The 26,100-nt window shown below is 42.5% G+C and overlaps 1 protein-coding gene across 2 annotated transcripts; it reads left to right on the top strand.

Moving 5' to 3' along the window:
* LOC138651862 (membrane-spanning 4-domains subfamily A member 4A-like) lies at positions 1 to 25,622 on the top strand. 2 transcript variants are annotated; one of them, XM_069742424.1, is made up of 7 exons: positions 1 to 132; positions 6,805 to 6,965; positions 8,490 to 8,621; positions 13,790 to 13,846; positions 15,787 to 15,960; positions 17,280 to 17,399; positions 20,796 to 25,622. In XM_069742424.1, the coding sequence occupies exons 2-7, from the start codon at positions 6,822 to 6,824 to the stop codon at positions 20,865 to 20,867; spliced, it is 699 nt and encodes a 232-aa protein (XP_069598525.1). In that variant the 5' UTR covers positions 1 to 132; positions 6,805 to 6,821; the 3' UTR covers positions 20,868 to 25,622. The 2 variants fall into 2 exon arrangements, with proteins under 2 accessions (XP_069598525.1, XP_069598524.1); XM_069742423.1 differs by lacking the exon at positions 1 to 132 and adding an exon at positions 5,364 to 5,476 and having other exon boundaries at positions 20,796 to 21,587.
* Positions 25,623 to 26,100: the final 478 nt, after the last annotated feature.

Below are 26,100 nucleotides of genomic sequence, written 5' to 3'. Positions count from 1 at the left end.
AAACAGTCATATGATCACGGTCAGAAAGAGGAAATATCACAGCGAAGTCCTGCGAAACGGACGAGGAATCACAGCGTTAGGTCCCGTGTATCCAGATCCACACATCGAGTCTGTACAGCAGATGAAAAAAAAGTAAGTGTTAAGTTCTTGGCAGCACTTGGAGGAAAGAACTTTAAGACTTTTGTTCCACTCATTATGTTACATCAGTGTAAGATAGGACAGAGATAATGTTTACAAATGAGCCAGATCTTAGTCCGTAATTTGGCAGCGCCGAACGTCACGGTGTTGTGTGATGCTTTACATAGAAACAAGTAAACATTCTGCGCAATCATAAATCAGATCAATGCACAGGAAAGGGAAATGTATTAAACGGAACCTGTCACCCCCAAAATCGATGGTGAGGTAAGCCCACCGGCATCAGGGGCTTATCTACAGCATTCTGGAATGCTGTAGATAAGCCCCCGATGTTACCTGAAAGAGGAGAAAAAGACGTTAGATTATACTCACCCAGGGGCGGTCCTGCTCCGATGGGTGTCTCAGGTCCGCTCCAGCGCCTCCCATCTTAATTCCATGACGTCCTCTTCTGGTCTTCACGCCGCGGCTCTGGCGCAGGCGTACTTTGTCTGCCCTGTTGAGGGCAGAGGAAAGTACTGCAGTGCGCAGGCGCCGGAAAGGTCAGAGAGGCCCAACGCCTGCGCACTGCAGTACTTTGCTCTGCCCTCAACAGGGCAGACAAAGTACGCCTGCGCCGTTTCCGCGGCATGAAGACCAGAAGAGGAGGTTATGGAATGAAGATGGGAGGCACCGGAGCGAACCTGAGACACCCATCGGAGCAGGACCGCCTCTGGGTGAGTATAATCTAACGTCTTTTTCTCCTCTTTCAGGTAACATCGGTGGCTTATCTACAGCATGACAGAATGCTGTAGATAAGCCCCTGATGCCAGTGGGATTACCTCACCATCAATTTTGGGGGTGGCAGGTTCCCTTTAAAGGGTATTTGACAGTAGGGTCAACCCACCTAAGCCGTCTACATGGACATGTAGGTCATAGGAAACTAAGCAAAATGATACCTTGATATCCACGATCTGATGTTTCATTCCAGAGAAATCCACGTTTTTCTTAATATGTAAACATGCTGTTAAGATCTATGGGTTGGACATAGATCTCCCTGAAAATCTGCCTCCAGAGCTTTCTTTAAAGCATTACCGGTGTGAGACATGTAATGATTGACAGTCCACTCTCCTAATTCACATCTCTCCCATTGGTAATATCACCTTTCATTTAAAGTAAGCTCTGAAGTCAGATGTTCTGGGAGATCTATGTCAGGCCCATAGATCTTAACGGCTCATTTACATATTAAGAAAAATGTGGATTTCTCAGAAATGCGATATCGGATCACAGATATCAAGGTATCATTTTATTCAACTTTGTATGACCTGCATGCCCATGTAGACTGCTTAAGAGGTTGATCCAACTGACAGATTCCCTTTAAGGCTTTTGTGCCAATTTTTTGGGGGGGTCAATGTGTCTCAAATTTTGTGGGAAAATATCTGACTTCTTGCTAATTTACACCACTTTGGACACTTTGGAATTGTGGGTGTCAAAGTGGACATAGATAGCTTATAGGGGATGAGGGAACATGCTCGGTGATACTCGGATGTCACTCGAGTATCTGGGTGCTTGAATGTGCTCGGCACTCGATGAGCATTGCCTGGGGCTCGGATTTGAAGCTTGAATCCCCACCCCGCATGTTTGGCTCCTGTGCAAGCTAATAAGCATTGCCTGTGAGTCACTGTAAAGCCATAGCATCTAGGGAGTGGTATTACTGTGATTGGCTGACCGTATTACCTCATCAGAGGTTATAAAAAGACAGCCACCATCACGCCCGGCTCACTGACGCCATTTCACAGCTCAGGGATAATTCTGATTGGTGGGAAAGAGGAGTTATCCTGGCCTGTGTGTGCACAGCTTAACTTATCAGAGTCCTCTAGTGGTGATACTGGTGCTGATGCTGAACCATCATACAAACAGTCCTTCCTTCTGTGCTTTTCTGTTTGTATTAGGCTTCTTTTACACATACCGTGTTTTTTTTGCGGCCCGTTATTGCGGGTCTTTTTTGATGGGCCGTATTGCCGCAATTTTCAAGGTCTGCCGCAATAACAGACCTCAAAAAACTTGCGGATTGCCATTTTCCAGGTTCCCAATACTATAGCAAAAGTATTGGGGGAAAAAACGGCAGTCCGCAAAACCGGAAGTGATGGCGCACCGCAAAAACCACCTACCGATGTTTTTGTGGCCCCATTGATTTTCAATGGGGCCTGTGTCCATAGGCCGTGAAATATCTCAGGCAAGCTCGATATTTTTTCACGGCCGTATATATACGGCCCTCATGGCCTTACAGCGTACGGCGCTCCTACGAATTTTTGCGGCCCCATAGAAATGCATTGGGGCCACAAAAATGGGCCAAAAAAACACGGCAAGTGTAAAACCAGCCTTAGATACGTTCTGCATTTAGCCTACTATCGGTTGCAGGTGCAGGGAGAGTGGCAGAATAGAGCCTTTAGGCAGGGCTTAAAGCTTTGCAGTCCTTTGCTAAATATAAAGCTGCTGCATGTGACCACATTCTTTTTTTTTATGAAACAATTAACTATATTGTCATCCATAGGTAGACTATATTGTCATCCATATGTGCTTTGAGTTATATTACAGTGGTGTGTAAAATTTAAAAAGAGCAAAACGTTTTTCTGGATTGAATTAGCTATTCATAGAGTTTAGCGTGGTTAGTGTTACATTACGGTGGTATATAAAACTAAAAAAGAACTGTTCCAATTTTTTTTTATTGATTGAATTAGTCATCCAATGTGTTTAACAAGGTTAGTGTTAGGCTACGTCCCCACTGTCAGTATTAGGCAGCGTTTTGGACGCAGCATATGTCCACTCCGTCCAAAGTGCTTCCGGCTTTTGAATGCAGGTGATTCCGCTTGTGTTCATTGAACCGTGTGGAATCACCACATTCAATACATTGCACTGGTGATATTTATCTTGCGGAGACTGGGAGACAGATGTACGCAGCGTCCAACCTGCAGCGTTTACTGACCATGGGAACGATGGTATTTAAAACTAAAAAAAAAAAAGTTCAAACATTTTTTGTGGATTACGTTAGTCATCCATAGTCATTAATGCATTTCTTAGTGTTACTTTATGGTAGTATATAAAACAAAAAAAAACATTCAAAAATATTTTGTGGATTTAATAAGTCATTCACAGAGTTTAACGTGATTATTGTTACATTACGGTGGTATATAAAACTGCCAAATACTGTTCAAAATTTTTTCCTGGATTTAATAAGTAAATTCATCAATAGACTTATTTTCACTGTCCCACAGACCTTCTCATAGTATCTGCCAGAATAATGCTCAGATTTCCCCTTGACTTCCATTATACTCGTTACTCGAAATGAGCAACCCAGCATTAGAAATTGCTCTGTTCGAGTAACGAGCATCCGAGCACTTTAGTGCTTGCTCTTTAATAGTAAAATGTTAAAACTACATTTACCTGTTTAGGAGGTGTGCAGGAGGCCTTTTCTTTATTTTCTTTTTAATCTTGCTTTTATATACAAGTCATTAAACAAGAAAGAATGGTTCCTAACATTTTTTCCTGTAAAATCCGTTTTATCTTCGGTTTTGTATGCTTTATTGTCAGTCTGTAAAAGTGGTGGAATACTCTGACAGCATTGTTCCCAGCAGGCATGTGTCCAGGCATCTTCCCCATGCTGATCCCATTTCATTTTAGCCCCATTTCCATCCATTTCAGTGATTTTCCTGCCTCCCAGCCCTCCTGTAGGGTCTACTAGAAAAATGCTTGAGTTTCCCACTGACTTTCATTATATTCGTTACTCGAGTCGAGCCCATCTGAGCGCCCGAACTGCACGATTCATGTACCGACCGCGCTGACATTTCGGTGTCCGATCATCACTAGCTATAACAAATGTAATTAAAGGGTTTGTCTGGACCGAAATTATGTCTGTTGTCACTCAGTGTGACGTCAGACTTATGAATCCCCCAACGCACACACTGGATTCACCGGCTTCTGAGCCATGACCAGCGGGTATATACGTGTTATACATACTCCTGGCCAGAGCCAGACTAGTGGGCGCGGCCTAGCTCTATATAAGTGTATGGAGCGAGGTTGTGCCTGTAGGATGCTGGCAGGTGGGTAGGATGCAGTGACACACAGGAGGCAGAGCAAGGGTTAACAGGGTTTTTATGTAACACAATTATAAATCAAGCGGGGGGGTATTATTAGAAATAAAACAACACTTCAGCTTATCAGTCTCTGGACCTTGGTAGGTGGTGGCTGGAAGATCCCTCGGTGGCGCTGCAGGCGGTGCGAGATGTCTCCAATCCGGTCCCGCAGCAAGGCGATGCACTGGCTCCTTGCGGTGGTGAATCCTCCAGGTCTTTCAGCACGTGGTCTCCTGGTCCGGGCATGAGATGTTGTAGAGGTGTTGGTCCGCAGCACAGCGGATGTAGTAAACAGTTCAGCAGACAAGGCCGCGGGAGTAATATGCAGTCCAGCTCCGCTTTCACCGCAGTGAAAGGACTCAGTGGTGCCTCTGCGTGGTGAGCGGAACGATGTTCTGAAGTCCGTACTGGTCACTGTACATTGCGGGGGTCTCTCTGGGCCCTGGGTCATCAGTCGGGATGACACTGCTAATCGGGTGAGGAGGCTTGGATAGCTGGCATGGGTAAGTCGAGAGGGAGTCAACCGTCTCTGTGCTCTCACGCTGGTCCTCCGCCAAAAGCCCCGTCTTCCCGCGCACACCGCTATTTATGTTGGAATCGCCCCCTTCAGTCAGGTGTCCTGAACTGCTCCAGTCAGAAATCTCTTCCCCCCGAAACAATGGTGACAGCCCCGGGTGTCTGGCCCAGACACGTAAGAGGGACCGTTAGCTTGGCTCTCCTCCCTACATGCCTGCTGGTCGGGCTCTGGCTGGGAGTATGTACTGTATAACGCATACATACTCACTGGTACCAGCTGAGAAACCTGCAAATCCCCACAGCGCACAGTGTGTGTGATAGGGGGATTCATAAGTCTGCAGTCTTATCATTTGGGGCTGGACAACCCCTTTAAGCATTATATAATACCCAATGAAAGCAATGGGCTTTATTGTAATGCATTGACTTGTATTCTGGGTCCTGCACAGTGATTTTTTGTAGCAGCTCTTCACTCTTGCTAGATAGGGGATAGAAAGGAAAATCCTTTTCCAAATAGCTGAATCATGAATTATAGGAATGTTCTGTACATTTATATCTGTTGTTTCCTGGGCTGGCAAGTCATTGTGATGAAAAGGAGAAGTTTCTATTTTTTGCTAATAGCATGCGTATGGCTGGAAATTTCCTGCTACCAGTAGCATGGAGCGCTGCTCTGGAGCACACACTGCACCTCTAACAAGCATCGGAATTCATGCTTTCAGGTAGGCATTAGCCTCTTCTGGGCACAAAGCTATAATAGTAATTAAACAATTCATTTAGCAGGCACATATATCAGTGCAGGCTCACCCTGACAGATCACAGTCCTTTCTCCCAGAACAAACTTTACTCAAATAAGAGGTACAATCCTACCATGTCTTGGTATGCCCTTCACTTTACCCCGAGTTCCAGGAGTTTTGAGCGCCAAACAGAAGTGTTCAACTCCATGCACAATTCACACTGAACATGCTGCAGCTTCCACACAGTTCTTTACAGCTCCACTGTTGTGAATTCTGCTCTTGGGCTCCCTCCGGTGGTTATGAGTGGTAGTGCTGCTGTCTTTGGATCGCAGCATTTATCAGGTGTGTCCACTTATTGCAATTTGGACTGGGCTATTTAGTCTTGCTTGATCCTTTAGTCAGTGCCAGTTGTCCATTGTTTTTGGAGGACTGACTAGTCTCTCCTGTTTTGCTGTTCTTTTCAACAAAGATAAGTTCTGGCTTTGCTTTTGCTGTCCACATGCTGTGGGCCTTATAGTTCTGTGCGTTTTCATGTTTTGTCTTGTCCAGCTTTGTGTAAGGATTTTTTGCAGCCAAGCTGTATCTCTGGAGATGCAGATATACCCTCCATGTCTTTAGTCAGATGTGGAGTTTTGTATTTTCTGTGGTGGATATTTCTAGTGTTTTTATACTGACCGCATAGTTCTCTGTCCTATTCTTTCTTTTTAGCTAGAAAGGCCTCCTTTGCTAAATCCCGATTTCAGTCTGCGTATGTCATTTCCCTCTCCTCTCACAGTCAATATTTGTGGGGGGGCTGTCTATCCTTTGGGGATTTTCTCTGAGGCAAGATAGTTTTCCCGTTTCTATCTTTAGGGGAAGTTAGTCCTTAGGCTGTGTCTAGGTGTCTAGGGAGTGTTAGGTACATCCCACGGCTACTTCTAGTTGCGGTGCTAAGTTCAGGGTCTGCGGTCAGTACAGGTACCACCTTCTCCAGAGTACGTCACATGCTGCTCCTAGGCCATCAGATCATAACACTCCACCACACAGACTGCTCAGCTTTCCTAGCTGACCCATATAATCTACATTCAGAGAGAGACTCTGGCATGTCTCTCTCACAGCTATAGCTCACATTTTGGCTGGTCACTCACCAGCAGCACTCTCGACTCTGCTCAACAAACAGCAGAAACCACCCTAGTGAACACAGGCCTTAGTTCTTGGTCAAAGTTAGTCAAGTGCATCTAATCAAGACCTGCAGTGCTAGGATTTAACCCTGTCCTACCTGGCTTTGTTGCACAAGTATAATAAGAATATCTCTGCTTCTTACATTTGTCTAGTTTTTCCTGGCAGAATCATGTCCAGTCTCGTCATTCTGCAGCAAGTCAATCCACAAGATAATCAGCCTATGGAGTCTCAGGAAGAACAAAGTAAATGTGTTCCAGCTGAAATGCCCAAACGCTTTGTAAAATTTTTCGAAGGAGAACCTGAAGTCCTTGGGGTGGGTATATTTTTTTAATACTTGTCATTCACCAACGTTGCATCTTGTCCTCATTCCAAACATGGCCACTTATAGATGAATTCAGGTCTTCTTCATGAGTCAAATCGAGCAAAATGCATAAGAGAGACATATAAAAAGAAATGTAAGCTTAGAAACGATAACAATACCCAAGGTACGCTTTTCAGGGTGGCACCTATAACTGATAAGAAATGCAAACCAGGGCACTTTTATCAGACTTGGGCTCAGTGTTACAAACACGGGTCTCCAATAGCAAACTGACTAAAAACACTCCAAAAACTCTGTATGCCGAAACCTTCGTAAGGGTTAAAAGAAAGAAGAGTTAAAGAAGCTCTCCTCCTCCCATCAACGTTTTTATCCTCTTAATATATATGATAAAATGTTCACTTTGCTATCAATTGAATGTAGTGAGAAAATGAGAGTTTAGTATCCATTTGTGAGTGGCTGATAGGTGACAAGTAATTTAATTGAACTTCCTGATGTCACATAAAATAAGTGAATTTCTCAAAATTTGATTCGGAATAGATTCACCCAATTCATCCAAAAACGACGGCCGTTTCGTGCCCACGGCACGGGTTAGGACCCGTTGAAGTGCCGTGGGCAAGAAACGGCCGTTGTCCGTCTTTGATCCACACCCCTCCCTGTTGGTTTTGCTGTATGTCCGAATAAACTGTGACGTTTTTACCTGGGTAAGTGCGCTCCAGTCCTATGTTTGCTCCCCACTAAGTCTATGGCCTTCAGCGCTGACAGGCAGTCCTATGTTTGCTCCCTACCAAGTCTATGACCTCCATCGCTGACTATTAGGTTTCACACTTGTCTAACACTGAACATTCCCCACAAATAACATTGATATCTATGACGTGTGTTGATATTGACATGAGTCATATCGGAGGCCTAGTAGTACCGGAAGGTTGAAGGGAGTGAGTGATGGACCTGGTTGTGAGTTGAGGTGGCATGACCGGTGAAGGGTGACATGAGTAGAACAATTCATTACTTTTTAAACCTCTTCTTAGTCCTCAAAAGACTCCAGCAAAATGGCAACCAGCCATTTCAAACAAATTGAATCTCAAAAATGTCACTAATTCTGAGGAATCCAAAATTCTGGGAAAATTTTATAGTGAATTTGATTTGTTCTGAATCGATTCGCTCATTTCTAGTTGTCATTTGTCCTAAAACAGCCACCTCAATAAAATCAGAAAGAGGAAACACCGTAGAAGATCTAGGAGACCCCAACAATCACTAGAACATAGGATGTGGCTCTCTTCTGAGAGTGTTGTCCCTCCAACTGCTGTTGATAACTACCAGGATGAAAATTTGACTGTAACGGCCCATGAGCTTCATCCAGATGTAAACCTGACAATGAGAAGACCAAATGGAGCCATAATACTCCATCATAAAAGAGCTGAAGACTTGTCATTCCCTATTCATCGCTATATGTTACATGTCAGGTTACGAGGGTGAAGAGAAATTGAGAAAATTACTAAACTTTGTTCCCTCCCGTTACAGGTGACACAGTTCATCATAGGAATAAATCACATATTCTTCGGCATCATCTTCACAGTCGCATGTCAACGGCAACGAATGTTTTTTATAAACGGCTTGACTTACACTGGTGTCCTTTATTGGTCCGGAATTATGGTAAGAAAATGTATGCGAGTAGAACAATCATTTTTTTTCTGGTCAAAATGGTGGATACCAGTTATGCGAATAATAACCATAATGCAAGTATGAACACAGCCGTAGTGTTACTAAAGGACTATATAAACCACCTGTAATCAGACAGCAACACATCTCCTGCTTGTCCATTGTGTCCTATAAATATACTGTGCTTCTGATGCCGGGGCTGCCATTGCTGGACATTTCTTTGCCCGTCGCTTTATATTTTATAATGTGCCAATTATCTCCTGCCTATCCATTGCATTCTTATAGAGCTATATTGAACTTCCGCTAGGAACCCTATTCTGCACAGGGTTAATAAACCTGAAGCTGCTCCCAAAAAAAGCGACAATGTTTGCACATCCTTTTAAAAAGACACCGTTTTTCGCAAAAAAAAAAAAGGGATAATTTTTGGACTATTTGTTAATAAGTCATACCTTGAAAAAGCTATGTTAAAGCTATTGTTTCTTCATTTTTCAGACAACAAACGTATTGCTATTCTACATAATAAAAAACAACAGATAACCTTTGGACCACTGCTTCACCAAAAGCAATGCTTTCTTCTGTGTACACCGACTATGTGTATACACCAACATGGGAGACATCTGCCCCTAATGCAATAATTTTTAGATAATTTCTACATTTTAAAAAGCAGAAAATTTCTATCAGTCCAAAGTGTTATTAACCAAGTTTTTGGTTACCACCAGTTACAATTTGTTTACCCACAGACATATAACATATATGTTAAAGTCACTTTAAAATTGCTCAAGCTGTGTTTGTGTATTGGAGTTTAAAAAGTATCGTTTCTCCTTGCGGAGAGAGTGACATGTTAAGCATGTTGAGATGAGGAGACTTAAAGCTGCAATGCTCCTCTGGGAAATATGCAAATTGTGTCTTCAGAGAGGAAGAGGACTAGAACTCTAGTGCCACCTATTGGAAGTAGCAATCCTAACAGTCAATGTCGACCCTTTAACGAGCCTTGTCACATGACTTAGGATAAGAGCCAAACCAGATCTCAATTTGCAGACACTGTGTTTTGGGCTACTGCCCCTCGTCAGTGCAAAGTGGAGATCTGGTTTGGCTGAATGAGAAGCGTCTTACCGGGATCCAAGAAGTATAATTTCTCCTTGCAGAGAGTGACATGTTAAGCATGTCGAGATGAGGAGACTTAAAGCCGCAATGCTCCTCTGGGAAATATGCAAATTGTCACGCCTCTCATTCATCGAAACCAGATCTCGACTTTGCACTGATGAGGGGCAGTACCCCGAAACACAGTGTCTGCAAATTGAGATCTGGTTTGGCTCTTATCCTAAGTCATGTGACAAGGCTCGTTAAAGGGTCGACATTGTCTGTTAGGATCGCTACTTCCAATAGGTGGCGCTAGAGTTCTAGTCCTCTTCCTCTCTGAAGAGACAATTTGTGTATTGAAGTTTGAAAGGGGATCAGTACCGTCCTAAGAGACCTCATATGACACACGTCTTTTTAGGGCAAACGGAGACTTTGCAGCGCATGCGATTTGCTCTAAAATGAATTTTTGTAGAAAATTTGGCAAAGCTTGCAAATCCCAGTTTTCAAACATTGCTGATCTCTATGAATAACCACTTAAAATGAATACAAACCCTCCATTCCCCAAAATGAAGAGAGGGCATATGCTGATCTGAGTTCCTAAACACTGTGAGCATGGGTGGTACCTATGTGAATCAGGATCGGACATATAGCGGATACAGCCTGTGCAGCTGCACCGGGGCCCACCAGAGGTGGAGGGGGGTCCTCGCAGGGCAGCTAAGGCTACTTTCACACTAGCGTCGGAATCTCCCCGTCGCAATGCGTCGGGCAGAGATTCCGACGCTAGCGTTTAACGGACTGCACAACGGAGGCAGCGGATGCATTTCTCCGGCGCATCCGCCGCCCCATTGTGAGGTGCAGGGAGGTGGGGGCGGAGTTCTGGCCGCGCATGCGCGGTCGGAAAAAGCGGTCCGTCAGGAGCAAAAAACGTTACATGTAGCGTTTTTTGCTCCCGACGGTCCGCCAAAGCACGACGCATCCATCGCACGACGGATGCGATGTGTGGCAATCTGTCGCAATGCGTCGTCAATACAAGTCTATGGGGAAAAAACGCATCCTGCAAGCACTTTTGCAGGATGCGTTTTTTCTGCAACACGTCGCATTGTGACGGATTGCAGAAAACGCTAGTGTGAAAGTAGCCTAATAATGAGGGCCATCTGGCCAGTTTCACGGAGCATGAGGCTTCTTGGGGCTCATGGCCAGATTGCCCTCATCATGTGCGGTGTGTCAGGCAGGGTGCGATCCTGCAGCTCTGCTGCCTACAGGACAAGATGGCAGCGGAGCTGCGGGAAGACATCCTCAGCTTCTTGCCCAGCCCTTTCTCAGTGACACAGGTACACACGGCTTGATGACATTAGCATGTAGCTGAGTCCGTGGCCCTGAGCGCCCAAGTAAGAGGGGAACAGTCTTTAAAGGGGATGTGAAAATAATAAAAGTTTGTGACGCCACCTGTGGTTGTCGGTCAGAGGCGACTGACGCTGCTTAAAGGGGTCATCTGGGGGTGATGGTACTGCAGCAAAGATGGTGTCGCTTCCCACAGGTAAAGCGGGGTCCCCAGGGCTCCTGGTGTGTTTGGCCAGAGTGTAGTGCCGGAAATAAATAGAGAACACATGGTTACAGTCTCATTACCTGGTTTTCTGGTTGTAGTAAGCCACAGTCCAAGGTACCAGCAACAGGTGGTGATGTGGTCTGTCCGGCCACGAGGCAGGGATGGATCCCTCTCCCAGGTGAGGTTTGTAAGCCTTCCTGCTCGCGCTCTTATGCGAGGTCCTTGCTGCCTGCGCCTCCCATACAAAGTCCTCTCTCTCCTGTCCTGGGACAGTGCCCGTATGGGCAATGCGAGCCTTTTTACAGGGTCTCTATCACGACCCAGGATCTCTGTGTACTGCTGCACCTTCAGGTGTGGTTGCGTATAGATTACTTGCAATCCTCTGTCCTTCCGGTTCTGCTGTGACACCTGGAGTACGACACAGCCTCGGGCTCCCAGTGCCTGGTTTCTGCGCTTCAGCTAAGAGGGTGCCCAGTTACAGTTTTCCTCCAAGCTCCTTTCTTCTCCTTTGCTTCTCCCCTCAAATGCTCACTATCACTGCAACCCTTCTGGTTCTCTTCCATCCTGGAGCTGCAGCTTCACACGTGGTTGCATGGCCCCACTCTCTGCTCTCACTCCTCTCTCTTCCAACTCCCTGGATCAACTACCTAACTCTTCCTCCAGACCAGAATATATATTTTTGGGGAAGCTTCCCTGAATCCAGGTTCAGAGCTCCCCCTTCTGGCCTGGATTCAGAATGTGTTGCATGTAGGTGTTTTACCTGGTAAAGGGAATCCTCCTTGCCTCCAGGCATGACATTAACCTCCCCAAAGGGAAGGCAACATCACTGTAACAACCGGTTACCTGGGGTGTGACACTGCGTATGACTATCATTTAGTTGGCAGCAACAAATTAAGAAGCGATGCCTGGGGGGAACGGACGGAAAGATGAGGACAATGAGGGATGTGGGCGAGAAGACCATGATGGATGTAGGGGAGAGGGCAATGATGGGGGCTGAGAGAGGACAATGATGGGGTGGGGGAGAGAACTATGCACAAAAGTACCTGATAATGTCTTCTCCCACCCCCATATTCATTATCATGCTATCAAGGACACACGTTCAGGATTTGCAACAGAAAATGTTGCTGCATGTCTTAATGTGTTGGCAGGAAGAACGCTGCATAAAATACATATATACATACATACAAAACAGGGTTCTGTGTGATCCGATATGTAAGGGACAGTGCTTTCCATAACAAGAGAGGGCACTGTGTAGTAAGGGACAGTAGTATACATAATTAAAAGAGACTATGTAAGATATATATGTGTGTGTGGTATATATATGTATATATCTGTAGCTTGGTGGCCATAAAAGGAGGGAAGCCTAGACACATTTCTTGCACAATAGCCTCTAACTGCCAGTGTCCACCCCTGGTGTGAGCCCAGTATACCAACACATTGAACACAACTTTGCCACTAAAAAAACTAATACCTATATTTGTCGCCCTACAAAAGAAGCTCAATTATACTAGCTGCAATTTACAAACTGATAAAACATTATCAAACTTTATTATTGTAAAAGAAATCTGCAGTGCCTTCAAAAACTTTCAGACCGTCATCTAATACTGTGTTAGGGTTGGCGGATTGCACTAAATAAAAGAGTAATGAACCCGGGGTCCTCCGTGCAGAGATGGAAAACTGCTGCTATAAAGCAATGGCGGAAACAGGCAGCTAGGTAGACACATCGCGTGAACAGACTACGTGTCCAACTCTGTTACCGTACAGAGAGGAACAGCGTGTTCCTGTGAGAACCTTTTATACACTAGGCTCATATCCAGTAAGACAGGACCTTGCCCGTGGACCAATCCGGCACTGCCACATCACCAGAGCAGCTGACAACTGACCACCAATGAAAAGATGGCACGTCACGGACATGCTCAGTATGGCGATCTCTGGACTTCGACTCCAGAGTGCCGGAATGACCCTGGTTACCATAGGCTTGGCTGGAGAGTCAGCAGTAACCAAGCGTACACCATGAGCCTGAGCAAGACACTGGGACTGATGTCTATGCTCAGTGGCCAAACCTGAATGGGAGACCGCAGAGGCAGATAAGGCTTGGGATGAATCCCGGCACCTAACATACTGTGTATAATAATTTACATATATAATCAACTTAGAAGGAATTAAGAGTCAGAAAATATATTACAGTAAATTAATAGAAATGAGCAAGCTGTGCGCCACCTAATCAATGTTAAATTGATCATTAGTAATAAGTTTGCCCACCCATCATGTTTCGCCGGTAGAGACCGGCTTCTTCAGGGGAGAAAGGGTTAGCCTACTTCAGTCTCTTTTTTTCTGCATAACCTCAATATAAAAAGCAAATATGCCACGTTCTAAGGTGGTATATTACAGAGGAAAGAATAGTTGCATTAATCTGACCGTCTCCACATGCTTAATATATTTATTAGACTATTATAAAATGATTGTCTAAATACCTAGAACAGTTCTGACTAATTTTCTCTTCATTTGACAGAATTCTATGTTATTTTTTTTCTAGTACGTAATTTCAGGATCTCTGTCAATTGCTGCTTCCTACAAACCATCTTTAAAAATGGTAAGCTGTTCAGTCAATTTATAAAACAATACTCGGCTGCTAATATTTTTATGTTTTCATAATTATTTATTCCAAAATTATTGCACAGTTTTAGTTAAAGGCATTCTGTCAATAAGATCAACCACTGCATGTATGGGCATATGCTGTAGGTATTTCAAATGTAAATCCATGGATATCTTTACACATTTTATCTGTTGCTGCCTTCTGAGAAATTAGCATTGTAATTCATATGCAAATGAAGTGTTTAGTGTTCTTGGTGTGATTGAGTGCTCATCAAACCTCTTCCCAGCACCATGACCTGGCCAAATTGTACAATTCTTACTACTATCACTTTATAAAGTGATAACTCTGGAAGGCTTCAATGGATCCCACTGATTTTTTTAGAATGTTTTTTTTTTCCGTGACCTATTGTACTTTGTAAAAGTGGTAAAATTCCTTCGATATTACTTGCATTTATTTGTGGAAAAAAAGGGGAAAACTTTGAAAAATTTGGGAATTTTCAAACTTTTAATTTTTATGCCCTTAAATCAGAGTTAAATCACACAAAATAGTTAATAAATAACATGTCGACTTTACATCAGCACAATTTTTGAAACATCCATTTTTTTTTTTTTTCGATCAGGAAGTTTTAAGGGATAAAATTTGACCAGCGATTTTTCATTTTTCCAACAAAATTTAAAAACCACATTTTTTTTTTTTTTTAGGGACCGCATCACATTTGAAGAGACTTTGAGGAGTCTTTATGACAGAAAATACCCCAAAACTGACCCCATTTTAAAAACTTCACCCATCAAGGTGCTCAAAACCACATTCAAGAAGTTTATTAACCCTTCAAGTTCTTCACAGGAATTTTTGGAATACGGACAAAAAAAATTGATTTAACTTTTTGTCACAAAAATCTTACTTTAGACTCAAATTCTTTTATATGTTCACAAGGTTAACAGGAAAAAGTAGACCACAAAATTTGTTGTGCAATTTCTCCCGAGCACATCGATACCCCATATGTGGGGGAAAACTATGATTTGGGCGCACGGCAGGGCTCGGAATGGAAGGAGCATCATTTGACTTTATTAATGTAAAATTTGCTGGAATAATTAGGGGACCGCATGTTGCGTTTGGAGAGCCCCTGATGGGCCTAAACAGTGGAAACCCCCCACAAGTGACCCCATTTTGGAAGCTACTTTTGCTCAAAATAAACACCTTAAAAAAAAAATGTATTTCTTGGGCTACAGAGCTCTGTGATGGCGTGTTTTTACGTGTAATGGGCTGTACATTTTATTGCTACCGTTTTGGAATATGTTAGATCTTTTGATCGCTCCTATTAAAATTTTTGGAAGGTGAAAAAAAAAACAGCAATTCTGTATTTTTAATTTTTCTTATAGGGTTCATGTGCGTGATAATTATTGTATAGTATGTGTTGTTAGAAACTATTAAAAATGTATTTTTTTTGTGGGGGTTTGTAGTTTTCCCAAAATAAACCATTTTTTTTATTATTAAAGCTGGGCTTTTGGCTGTTTTATTTTTCACTTAAAATATATTTTTTTCTTTTATACAAAAATTATTAGTTTTATACAGGAACTTAAACAAGGAATCCTTCGATCTCATAGATAATACCCGGCACTGCGCGTTATTCAATCCCTGACTTACAGACCTCTCGTTAGACTGTAACCCCCTTTGATTGGATCCAATCATCTTTTGAACATTCCGGAACTAGAGGCCTGTAATTACCATAGCAGCCGACCGGAACGCTAAAATCTCATCACAGGGGTAACGATTGGTTGATATAGAGATTGATCCCCCTATGCAGTGGTCTGTTTTAATGATGGCGCCCCTTTCACTATTATCTAGTAATCAATAATTTGCCTTTAAACAATATTCAAATGTATATTTTATATGAATTCATGCCCTTATTTTTTTTTTTTCTTTCTATTTTATCGCAGGTGAACGCAAGCTTAGGGCTAAACATAATCAGCGCCGCAGCAGCAGGGATTTCGGTGATAATACTTGCCTTCATCATTTCTCAAACCTCAACTCGCGGTCAATACTTTTATTCCTCTTACTACTGTGCATACGACAAGCAAAGTGAAACGTGTGAAGGGGAATTCGAACAAATGGTAATTTCCAAATATTTAAAAAAAAAAAAATTAAATTGGTATTTTAATCTTAAAGAGAACCTGTCTTCAGGATTTTAAACCCCAAACTAATGGCCTGTACATAAAGATGCTTTAATGCCGAGTCAACCCTTACCTTTCTTGTAGAAATCCAATTTGTTCTTTTAGAGAAATCAATAGTTGAAATAATATGCTAATTAGTTACAAGTGCAGTGGGCGGGCACATGCACTTACAGCTCTCCCGCCCTCGCCCACTATTGCCCGCCCACTACCTGCCTCACGTCTCCAGGTTTTAAAAGCTTAAAAATAAAATAAACAGAATGCATATTCCAGGGCTATGAAAAATATTAGAATATGTATACTCTGTAAAAAAAAAATACCCAAATTGCTGTTTTTGGTCAACTTGTCGCCTAATAAAATGGAAGGAAAAATATGTAAATATCAAAATAGTTCCAAAAGATTCTATGACTATTGATGGAAAAAAGAATGCTATGGGTCTCGGAACACAAACCATAAACCACAATATTTTTCATAAGAATTGTATTTTCAAAAAAAATAGTAAAACATAAAAAACAAAATCTACATTTTACCATATTCACACGTCATAGACCGGTTTTCGATGGGTCTTTTTCATGCAGGCCACTTTTGGAAACAGTCAGTAAGCTTTTTGCTTGTATAATGCATGCGATTGATTACCTCTTTCTATGGCAGATAGATTTCTGTAGGTTGTCAGATGGAGGAAAGGTTTTGCCATCTATTCTGAGAGCAGTATAATGAAGAGGTAGAGACCCCGATTGTAGCGATGTGTCACTTACTGGGCTGCTTGCTGTAGATTTTATAAAATCCTGCTTTTATCAGCAGGAGATTATTATTACAGGACTAGTAAACCTGCTTCCCGGTAGTCCAGCCACACCCCCATCACACAGAAAGCTGCCAATCAGTGGTGTGGGCGGGGTTATACAGAGCTCAGCATTTAGAGAACTGCTTGAGCTGCAGCAGGGAAAACAATGATGTTATCAAAACTGCGTCAAGCAGCCCAGTAAGTGACACATCACTGGAATCAGGGCCTTTGCCCCTACGTCTTGCTGCTCTCAGATGAGGCATCAAAGACCTGGTCAAGGATTCCCTTTAATATTTCACAAAATAAAAATCAGTAGACCAAGTAAAAGGGAATGCTGGGAGATTTCAGCTCTGAAGTCTGTAGACTTGCGAATGCAGTTGTAGAGTGCAGACGTTCTCTGTTGTGAAGTCTCGAATGATGGATTTCGCCCAATTTGTATGTCCTGTAGCTTGCATCTTATGGCTGTATTTTGACATTGTAGGGTCTCTACCAGGGCATCGGATCAACCCTTTTGCTCCTCGCTGTTTTGGAGTTCTGCATCGCCTTGTCTACATCGGTCTTCGGATGCAAAACTACCTGCAGCGCATCACACAGCGAAGTGGTGAGAATCGCGCGTAATGTACAATTTACACGCCGTCCTACTTACTATGCCCACGACAAAGGGCTGAATGTGTCACATGGAGGACGCCGCTGGCATCATCGGACCTTATCGACTAACAATGGGGTCTGTCCGGTCTCGCCTTCAGTTTTTGCAGCGCTACTTTTCCCAACCGAATAACATTGATTCTACAATGAAGATTAGAAAGGAGCAGAGACATGTCCTCAGTCACAGATCATTGGGGGCAGCGACAGTGGGGGGAAGGCAAGGGAATGAGACTGTGTATAGGTCCCAGGAGAAACGCTTAAAGGTGGGGTCCATGGGTCTTATCATCATGGCGTATCCTGGAAATATTCCATTGCTTAATGATGTAGGTGAGGTTATATATTTTCAGGTTTTTATTGAATAGTTTATTTTTGGGAGAAATTTTTGATTAAACATATTTAGAGTAACTTTGGGTGTATTCAAACTTTTCGCACTTTTTTTAGCTCCACTAGGGGATATGAAGCTGTCGGAAAGTTATAGACTGGCAGAATATTCCTAAACCATGGCTTTGTTAGGCCCCGATAGTCAGTTATCCATTGCTATCCTGCACTTACATCATGGGGATACCAGTGGCACAATGGGAGCACCTTCTCTCGATCAAACCATTTAAGGGCAGCATAATATATATATACACTGGAGAACTGGAGTCGATACAGCTAATAAAATATATTACTTATTGACATACCAGCAAATTTATATTCAATAACATTTACCGTAACAATAATGAGGAGGACAAATAAGAATCAGTAAAAAGATACCTGGAACAATAGGACATGGATCAGGTCAGGGTACAATGAGATAAGTAATAACACAAGAAAAGTAATTTTATACCAGGTAGTTTTGTCGCAGATAAGGAGAGAGCATGCCTATCTATATTATAGATATACAGTGGGTACGGAAAGTATTCAGACCCCTTAAAATTTTTCACTCTGTTTTATTGCAGCCATTTGTTACATTCAAAAAAATTCATTTTTTCTCATTAATGTACACTACACCCAGTCTTGACTTTAAAAAAAAATAAAAATTTGCAAGCGCCATAGGAAGCAAAATGTCCCCACAATATGCTAACTTATGGCGAAAGTGGGGGAAGAATTTCTAGCAAATTCATTAAAAAAGAAGTCATAAGGGTCATAAGTATTCAGACCCTTTGCTCAGACACTCATATTTAGGTCACATGCTGTCCATTTCCTTGTGATCCTCCTTGAGATGGTTCTACTCCTTCATTGGAGTCCAGCTGTGTTTTAAACTGATAGGACTTGATTTGGAAAGGCGCACAAACGTCATACCAAATGAGAATCATGAGGTCAAAGAACTGGCCGAGGAGCTCAGAGACAGAATTGTGGCAAGGCACAGATCTGGCCAAGGTTACAACAGAATTTCTGCAGTACTCAAGGATCCAAAGAGCACAGTGGCCTCCATAATCCTTAGGCTAGGGTCACATTGCGTTAGGGCAGTCCGTTTAGCGCATAGCGCTACGGACTGCGCTAACGCAATGTCCCAAAAGGGATCGCGTTAGCCGATCCCGCCAGCGCAGATCCTCAATCTGCGCTAGCAAGGAATGGACCTCGAACGCTGCAAGCCGCGTTCGTGGTCCGTCACGCAAATGACGGCACATCGCTAGTGCACGCCCACTGTGGACGTGCACTAGCGATGCGTTCTCCATTACAGGCAATCGCGGCATTAACGGACTACGTTACACCACGTTATGCCGCGGTGTAACGTAGTCTGTTAAACGCGGTCACATAACGCAATGTGACCCTAGCCTAAAATGGAAGAAGTTTGGGACCACCAGAAGTCTTCCTAGACTTGGCCGTCCAGCCAAACTGAGCAATCGTGGGAAAAGAACCTTGGTGAGAGAGATAAAGAAAAGCCCCAAGATCACTGTGGCTGAGCTCCAGAGATGCAGTAGGGAGATGGGAGAAAGTTCCACAAAGTCAACTATCACTGCAGCCCTCCACCAGTCAGGCCTCTATGGCAAAGTGGCCGACGGAAGCCTCTCCTCAGTGCCAGACATATGAAAGCCTGCATAGAGTTTGCTAAAAAAAACACATGAAGGACTCCCAGACTATGAGAAATAAGATTCTCTGGTCTGATGAGATGAAGATAGACCTTTTTTGCGATAATTCTAAGCGGTATGTGTGGAGAAAACCAGGCACTGCTCATCACCTGCCCAATACAATCCCAACAGTGAAACATGGTGGAGGCAGCATCATGCTATCGGGGTGTTTTTCAGCTGCAGGGACCAGGACGACTGGTTGTCATTGAAGGAAACATGAATGCGGCCAAGTACAGAGATATCCTGGATGAAATCCACTTCCAGAGTGCTCTGTACCTCAGACTTTGCCGAAGGATCATCTTCCACCAAGACAATGACCCTAAGCACACAGCTAAAATAACAAAAGAGCGGCTTCAGAACAACTCTGTGACCGTTCTTGACTGGCCCAGCCAGAGCCCTGACCTAAATCCAATGAGCATCTCTGGAGACACCTGAAAATGGCCGTCCACCAACGTTCACGATCCAACCTGACGGAACTGGAGAGGATCTGCAAGGAAGAATGGCAGAGGATCCCCAAATCCAAGTGTGAAAAACTTGCATCATTCCCAAGAAGACTCATGGCTGTACTAGCTCTAAAGGTGCTTCTACTCAATACTGAGCAAAGGGTCTGAATACTTATGACCATGTGATATTTCAGTTTTTCTTTTTAATAAATTTGCAAACATTTCTACATTTCTGTTTTTTTCTGTCAAAATGGGGTGCAGAGTGCACATTAATGAGAAAAAATGAACTTTTTTGAATTTAACAAATGGCTGCAAAGAAACAAAGAGTGAAAAATGTAGAGGGGTCTGAATACTTTCCATACTCACTGTATACATAAGATAGGAGGTTAGAGCCAAACTGCTGCTTATATGTTAGACAACAGAAAAGGTGATACCAAGATTCTTACTTTAGTAACTATGGTTGACATCCCCAATCAAGTCTACACCAGGGAAAAGAATCTTGTGATAAAAGTATAGTCAGTAAAAGTAATTACCCATTGTACAGATCTTGCCTGTACCGCATCCAATATCCCAAACGCGCGTTTCGCATATCATCGCTTCCTCAGGGGCCGACGATATCATATATATATATATATATATATATATATATATATATATATATATATATATATATATATATATATATATATATATATATCTGCATTATCTCATTATCTGCAACAAAACTACATGGTATAAAATTAGGGGCTGCAGTTGCTTTTGACTGGGGTTCAAAACCTGACATTAAGTTTGATGAACAAGACTTTAGCGTGGAAGGTATTTTTTCCTATCTAATAAGTATATCTTCTTTTCCAGGCTGTGGTCATCTATCACGCTTCTTTGAATGACCCGAAATCCACGTTGTCATCAGAGGTCAAAACATGCTGATGGATTTATATCTGACTTATACATAAAGCGTGAAGTCAATATAAGACATATACACTATACATGTACCGGTTTACGCCACATGTTGCATTTGGCGGGTTTACATTCTACAGTTCTTTGTCCAATACCATTAACCCAAGTAGCCATAATCGCTGCATGTAAAAAATCTAAAACATTAATTCAGCTAATAACTAACAGTAATGTAAGTTAATGTGACATATGAAAAAGATGTGTCCTCAAAGTGGAATTTTATTCAGTTGACTGTAACCAAATAATGGCTTGATACGGTGTACACACAGAGATGATCTCTTTATACTGATTATTGTTTTCCCACCTATAGCAAAGTAGGATTAAAACAGGGCTAGTCAGGGACAGCCGTCGCGGAGTGGGGGCGCCAAACAACCGTATCTATCAGGGTGCCAACCTCCACTGCCAGGAAGGGGTAGCAGTCTAGTTTAGGGAAATTGTTATAGACCGTATTGTATTTTACTGTTTGCACTGGGAAAGGGTATTTTTATAATTATTATACATTAAAGTTTTCGTGTTGAGACGATACCAAGGAGAGTGGACCTATCCTGTACTACTGCGTTTTCAATATTCAGGATCCAAGACAAAGATTGGAGAAAAGCGGCGTATTGTTAATGCGTTTCAAAGTCAATCTGACTCCATCAGAACAACCACATGTAAAACGACTAGTAAGAATGCATGCAGTTAAATACCTAGAAAAAAATAAAAATCGAATAAATGCTTTTGGCGCAAGGTCATTTTGGACTTTGAAACGTGTCGTCAATAAACCACTTTTCTCCAGTCTTGGAGGAAATCCAGCAGCACAGAATAGATTCCCCCACCCTTAGGATATAGTGTACATATAGTAGCTCTATACAGTCAACACATAACTATCCAATACTGTGTACACAGAGTATACATAATGCCATACAGTGAACACCTAAATACCCCATACAGTGTACACATAGTAGTTCTATACAGAGTACACATAATCCCATACAGTGAACACCTAAATACCCCATACAGTGTACACATAGTAGTTCTATACAGAGTACACATGTCATACAGTGAAAACCTAAATGCCGCATACAGTGTACTCATAGTAGTTCTATATGGAGTACACATAATCCCATACAGTGAACACCTAAATACCCCATACAGTGTACACATAGTAGTTCTATACGGAGTACACATCATGCCATACAGTGAACACCTAAATACCCCATACAGTGTACACATAGTAGTTCTATACAGAGTACACATGTCATACAGTGAAAACCTAAATGCCGCATACAGTGTACTCATAGTAGTTCTATATGGAGTACACATAATCCCATACAGTGAAAACCTAAATACCGCATACAGTGTACACATAGTAGTTCTATACAGAGTACACATGTCATACAGTGAAAACCTAAATACCGCATACAGTGTACTCATAGTAGTTCTATATGGAGTACACATAATCCCATACAGTGAAAACCTAAATACCCCATACAGTGTACACCAGAGGTGTCAAACTGCATTCCTCGAGGGCTGCAAACAGGTCATGTTTTCAGGATTTCCTTAGTATTGCACAGGTGATGGAATCATTCTGTGCTGGTGATTAAATTATCACCTGTGCAACACAAGGAAATCCTGAAAACATGACCTGTTTGCAGCCCTCGAGGAATGCAGTTTGACACCTCTGGTGCACACATAGCAGTTCTATACGGAGTACACATAATCCCATAGTGAACACCTAAATACCCCATACAGTGTACACATAGTAGTTCTATACGGAGTACACATAATCCCATACAGTGAAAACCTAAATACCCCATACAGTGTACACAATTTTATACAGTGTACATATACAGTCATTGCAGAAAGTGTTCGCACCCTTGAAACTATTCCAAAAAATGAAGTATTTCTCCCCGAAAATGATTGCAATAACACAATTTGTTATATACATGTTTTTTTTCCTTTGCCTGTATTGGAACACAAAAAAAAAAGAAAAAAAGGCATATTGGACATAATTTCACACAGAACGCCAAAAATGTTCCAGTTAAAATTATTGGCACCTTTCCAAATTTGTGGGTAAGCAACTTTGCTTCAATCATGTGATGCTTGTTCAAACTCAACTGTGGCAAGTAACAGGTGTGGGCAATATTAAAATTACACCTGAAACCAGATAAAAAAGGCAGAAGTCGACTCAATCTTTGCATTGTGTGTCCGTGTGGGCTAAACTAAGCATGGAGAACAGAAAGAGATGAAAACGGTCTCACGACTTGAGAGCCAAAATTGTTGAACAACATTACAAGCCCATCTCCAGAGTTGTACCTTTGTCCATGGTGCGCAACATAATCAAGAAGTTTACAATCCATGGCACTGTAGCTAATCTCCCTGGATGTGGATGGCAGAGAAAAACTGATGAAATATTGCAATGAAGCATTATACGGATGGAGTTCCAAAGAAATTCAAGCAGTCCTGTAGGCTCAGTGTCAGCAGGAACTATCCATCGACATTTGAATGAAATGAAACGCTATGGCAGGGGACCCAGGATGACCCCACTGCTGACACAGAGACATAAAAAAGCTATAGAGCAGTTTGGCAAAATTGACTGTAAGCCAAAATCCTTCTGGGAATGCTTCTTCTGGACAGATGAGACCAAGATAGAGCTTTTTGGTAAAGCACATCATTCTACTGTTTACTGTTTACAAAGAAAAGAACACAGCACCTACAGTCAAATATGGAGGAGATTTAAAGATGTTTTGGGGTTGTTTAGCTGCCTCTGGCACTGGGTGATTTGACTGTGTGCAAGGCATCATGAAATCTGAAGATTACCAAAGGATTTGAGGTGGCAATGTAGTGTCCAGTGTCAGAAGGCTGGGTTTGCACCCTAGGTCATGGGTCTTCCAGCAGGACAATCACCCCAAACATACTTCAAGAAGCCCCCAGAAATGAATGGAAACAAAGAGCTGGAGAGTTCTGAAGTGGCCGGCAACGAGTCCGGATCTAAATCCCATTGATCACCTGTGAAAAGATCTTAAAATTGCTGTTGGGAGAAGGCGCCTTCACATATGAGACCTGGGGCAGTTTGCAAAAGAAGAGTGCTCCAAAATTCCAGCTGAGAGGTGTAAGAGGCTTTTTGATGGTTATAGGAAGCGATTGATTGCAGTTATTTATTCCAAAAAGTGTGCAACCAAATATTAAGTTGAAGGTGCCGACTATTTTGTCTGGCCCATTTTTGGAGTTGTATGTGAAATTTTGACCAATTTACCTTTTTTTCTGTTTTTTTTTGTGTTGTTCCAATACACAAAGGGAAATAAACGTGCAATTGCAATAATTTTTGGGGAGAAATACTTCACTTTCTGGAACAATTTCAAGGGTCCCAACACTTTCGGCCATGACTGTAACTATCCCGTACAGTGTACACGTAGTAGTTCTGTACAGTGAATCTATAATTCCATACATCATGATTCTATACAGTATATACATAGAAGCTCTATAAAGTCAACACGACAATCCAACACAGTGCCTAAACCTAAATATACACCACAGCTGCCATTATCGTGAAAGTTTCAATGTGACCCGTCGGAAGGGAAGTGTAGTACAGTCCATACGTCGTAGCGGTCCTTTGCCAATTTGTAACATTTATTTCCACAAGAGATAGAAAATCAATTTTACTGATAATCCTGGCTTATAAAATATTAACCTTAGCTTTTTAATTTCACCTTTACTAAAGGCATCCTTAATTCTCCATCCATAATGAAGCCCTACTATGGCTCTGCTCCTCTCTGGCAGGATATCAGAAAGGTGTTGCGGCTTTACACATTGTACAGATTTCTATACTATTCATACTCTGACAACTCGTGTTGACTTGCACCAGTAAGATAGATCTCAACAGCCAATTTGGGGGTGGAACACTCAAGGTTGAAGTCAATGTGCCACCTCAATGGTCCTCCATGGAAAGTGACACAATCACAAGAATCTTAACTATGGCTCGAAATCCTATGTTTCACCTGGCAAATCCAAAAGTCCATGTGGAGACTTAACCTTATGATCTGTTGTGCCAAAGAACCATGAAGAGGATCATTTTCCCACCAGAGTAGACCTCGTGGAGAAAAGTATAAAATGGAAGTGGAAAAAAAGGCCTCCTGGGACATTTGGGTCTCGTCTTTGTTTATAACCTTTGCAGGACACAAGGATGCCTTGACCCTTGAGACCGTATATAGCGCTTGTGTTTGCTGAGATGGCGGTGACCACGCAGAGAGGGAGTCCTAAGCCGGTTGACTTTCTCCTCAAGCTAATAGGTGATGAGACCACGCTAAGCTAGGTTCTTCTCCACTGACCCCATTAAAAAACTTCCTAGCCACTCCATGTGGGTCATACCCACCGACAATGACGGGCTCGGCTGACAGTCTAATATGTAGGGGCGCCGGACAATTTTCGGCAGGTCCAATTTCAGACTTCTGAACATTTTCTTCTCCTGGAGGTTAGAGATGTCTCACAGAAGCTCGCTCATAGAGAACACCGGAGCGCTCAGCCGAACGAGCGCTCCCATGTGCGTGACAGATGGCCAAAATGGCGACCAACCAAACCATTACTGGCCAACATCCATCTAATGCTTATGCCAGGCTGGAATCTAGACAAACTGGTTGGTTACATAGCTACATTATAGTAAAGTGTTTAGATTTATATTTTTATATTTTTTTTTATGAATGATTAATGTGAATATAATTCAGTTTCTAAATCAAATAAATGAATCTGAAAACCAAAAAAAAGGTGTTTTCTAGTCCTGTATTTTATGCGATGAAAAACAGTCGCGGTCACTGCACTCTATTCGGACGCCTCACAGATGATGGGACAGTTAGAAGAACTTCCATCGACAACCCACCGTCAACATCACACTAAACGTTCGCTATCACCCGTAGAAAGACTAAAGAAGGATGTGTGGGCCGCAATGAACAGGAGTTAGATATCAAAGATGATCACAGGGAGACTGGGCAGTGATGGGTGCGGCGTACTGTACGTAGGGTCATCTGTGCATACTGGTCCACTCCAAACATGGAGTGAAAACACCCGTGGGACCAGAATAGTAGATGTAGAATGCAGATTAATCAAGCGGTATCATTTCACTTTTTGGGGTTTCGCTGATGCTCTGGCACCTCAGGGGCTCTACAGATGCCGTCTGCAAACATTTCTGGCAAAATTTGCACTCTAAAATCTAAAATAGTGCCCTTTTTCT

The sequence above is a fragment of the Ranitomeya imitator genome, chromosome 10 (assembly GCF_032444005.1).
Source record: "Ranitomeya imitator isolate aRanImi1 chromosome 10, aRanImi1.pri, whole genome shotgun sequence".
NCBI classification, from domain to species: Eukaryota; Metazoa; Chordata; class Amphibia; order Anura; family Dendrobatidae; genus Ranitomeya; species Ranitomeya imitator.
The sequence above is the reverse complement of the archived record's forward strand: the minus strand, read 5'-3'. Positions and strand labels throughout refer to the sequence as shown.

Coding starts and splice junctions, on each gene's coding strand:
- LOC138651862 (XM_069742423.1), top strand. Junction 15,961..17,279: donor AAGGGGAATTCGAACAAATG/GTAATTTCCAAA, acceptor TTGACATTGTAG/GGTCTCTACCAGGGCATCGG. Junction 17,400..20,795: donor GCGCATCACACAGCGAAGTG/GTGAGAATCGCG, acceptor CTTCTTTTCCAG/GCTGTGGTCATCTATCACGC.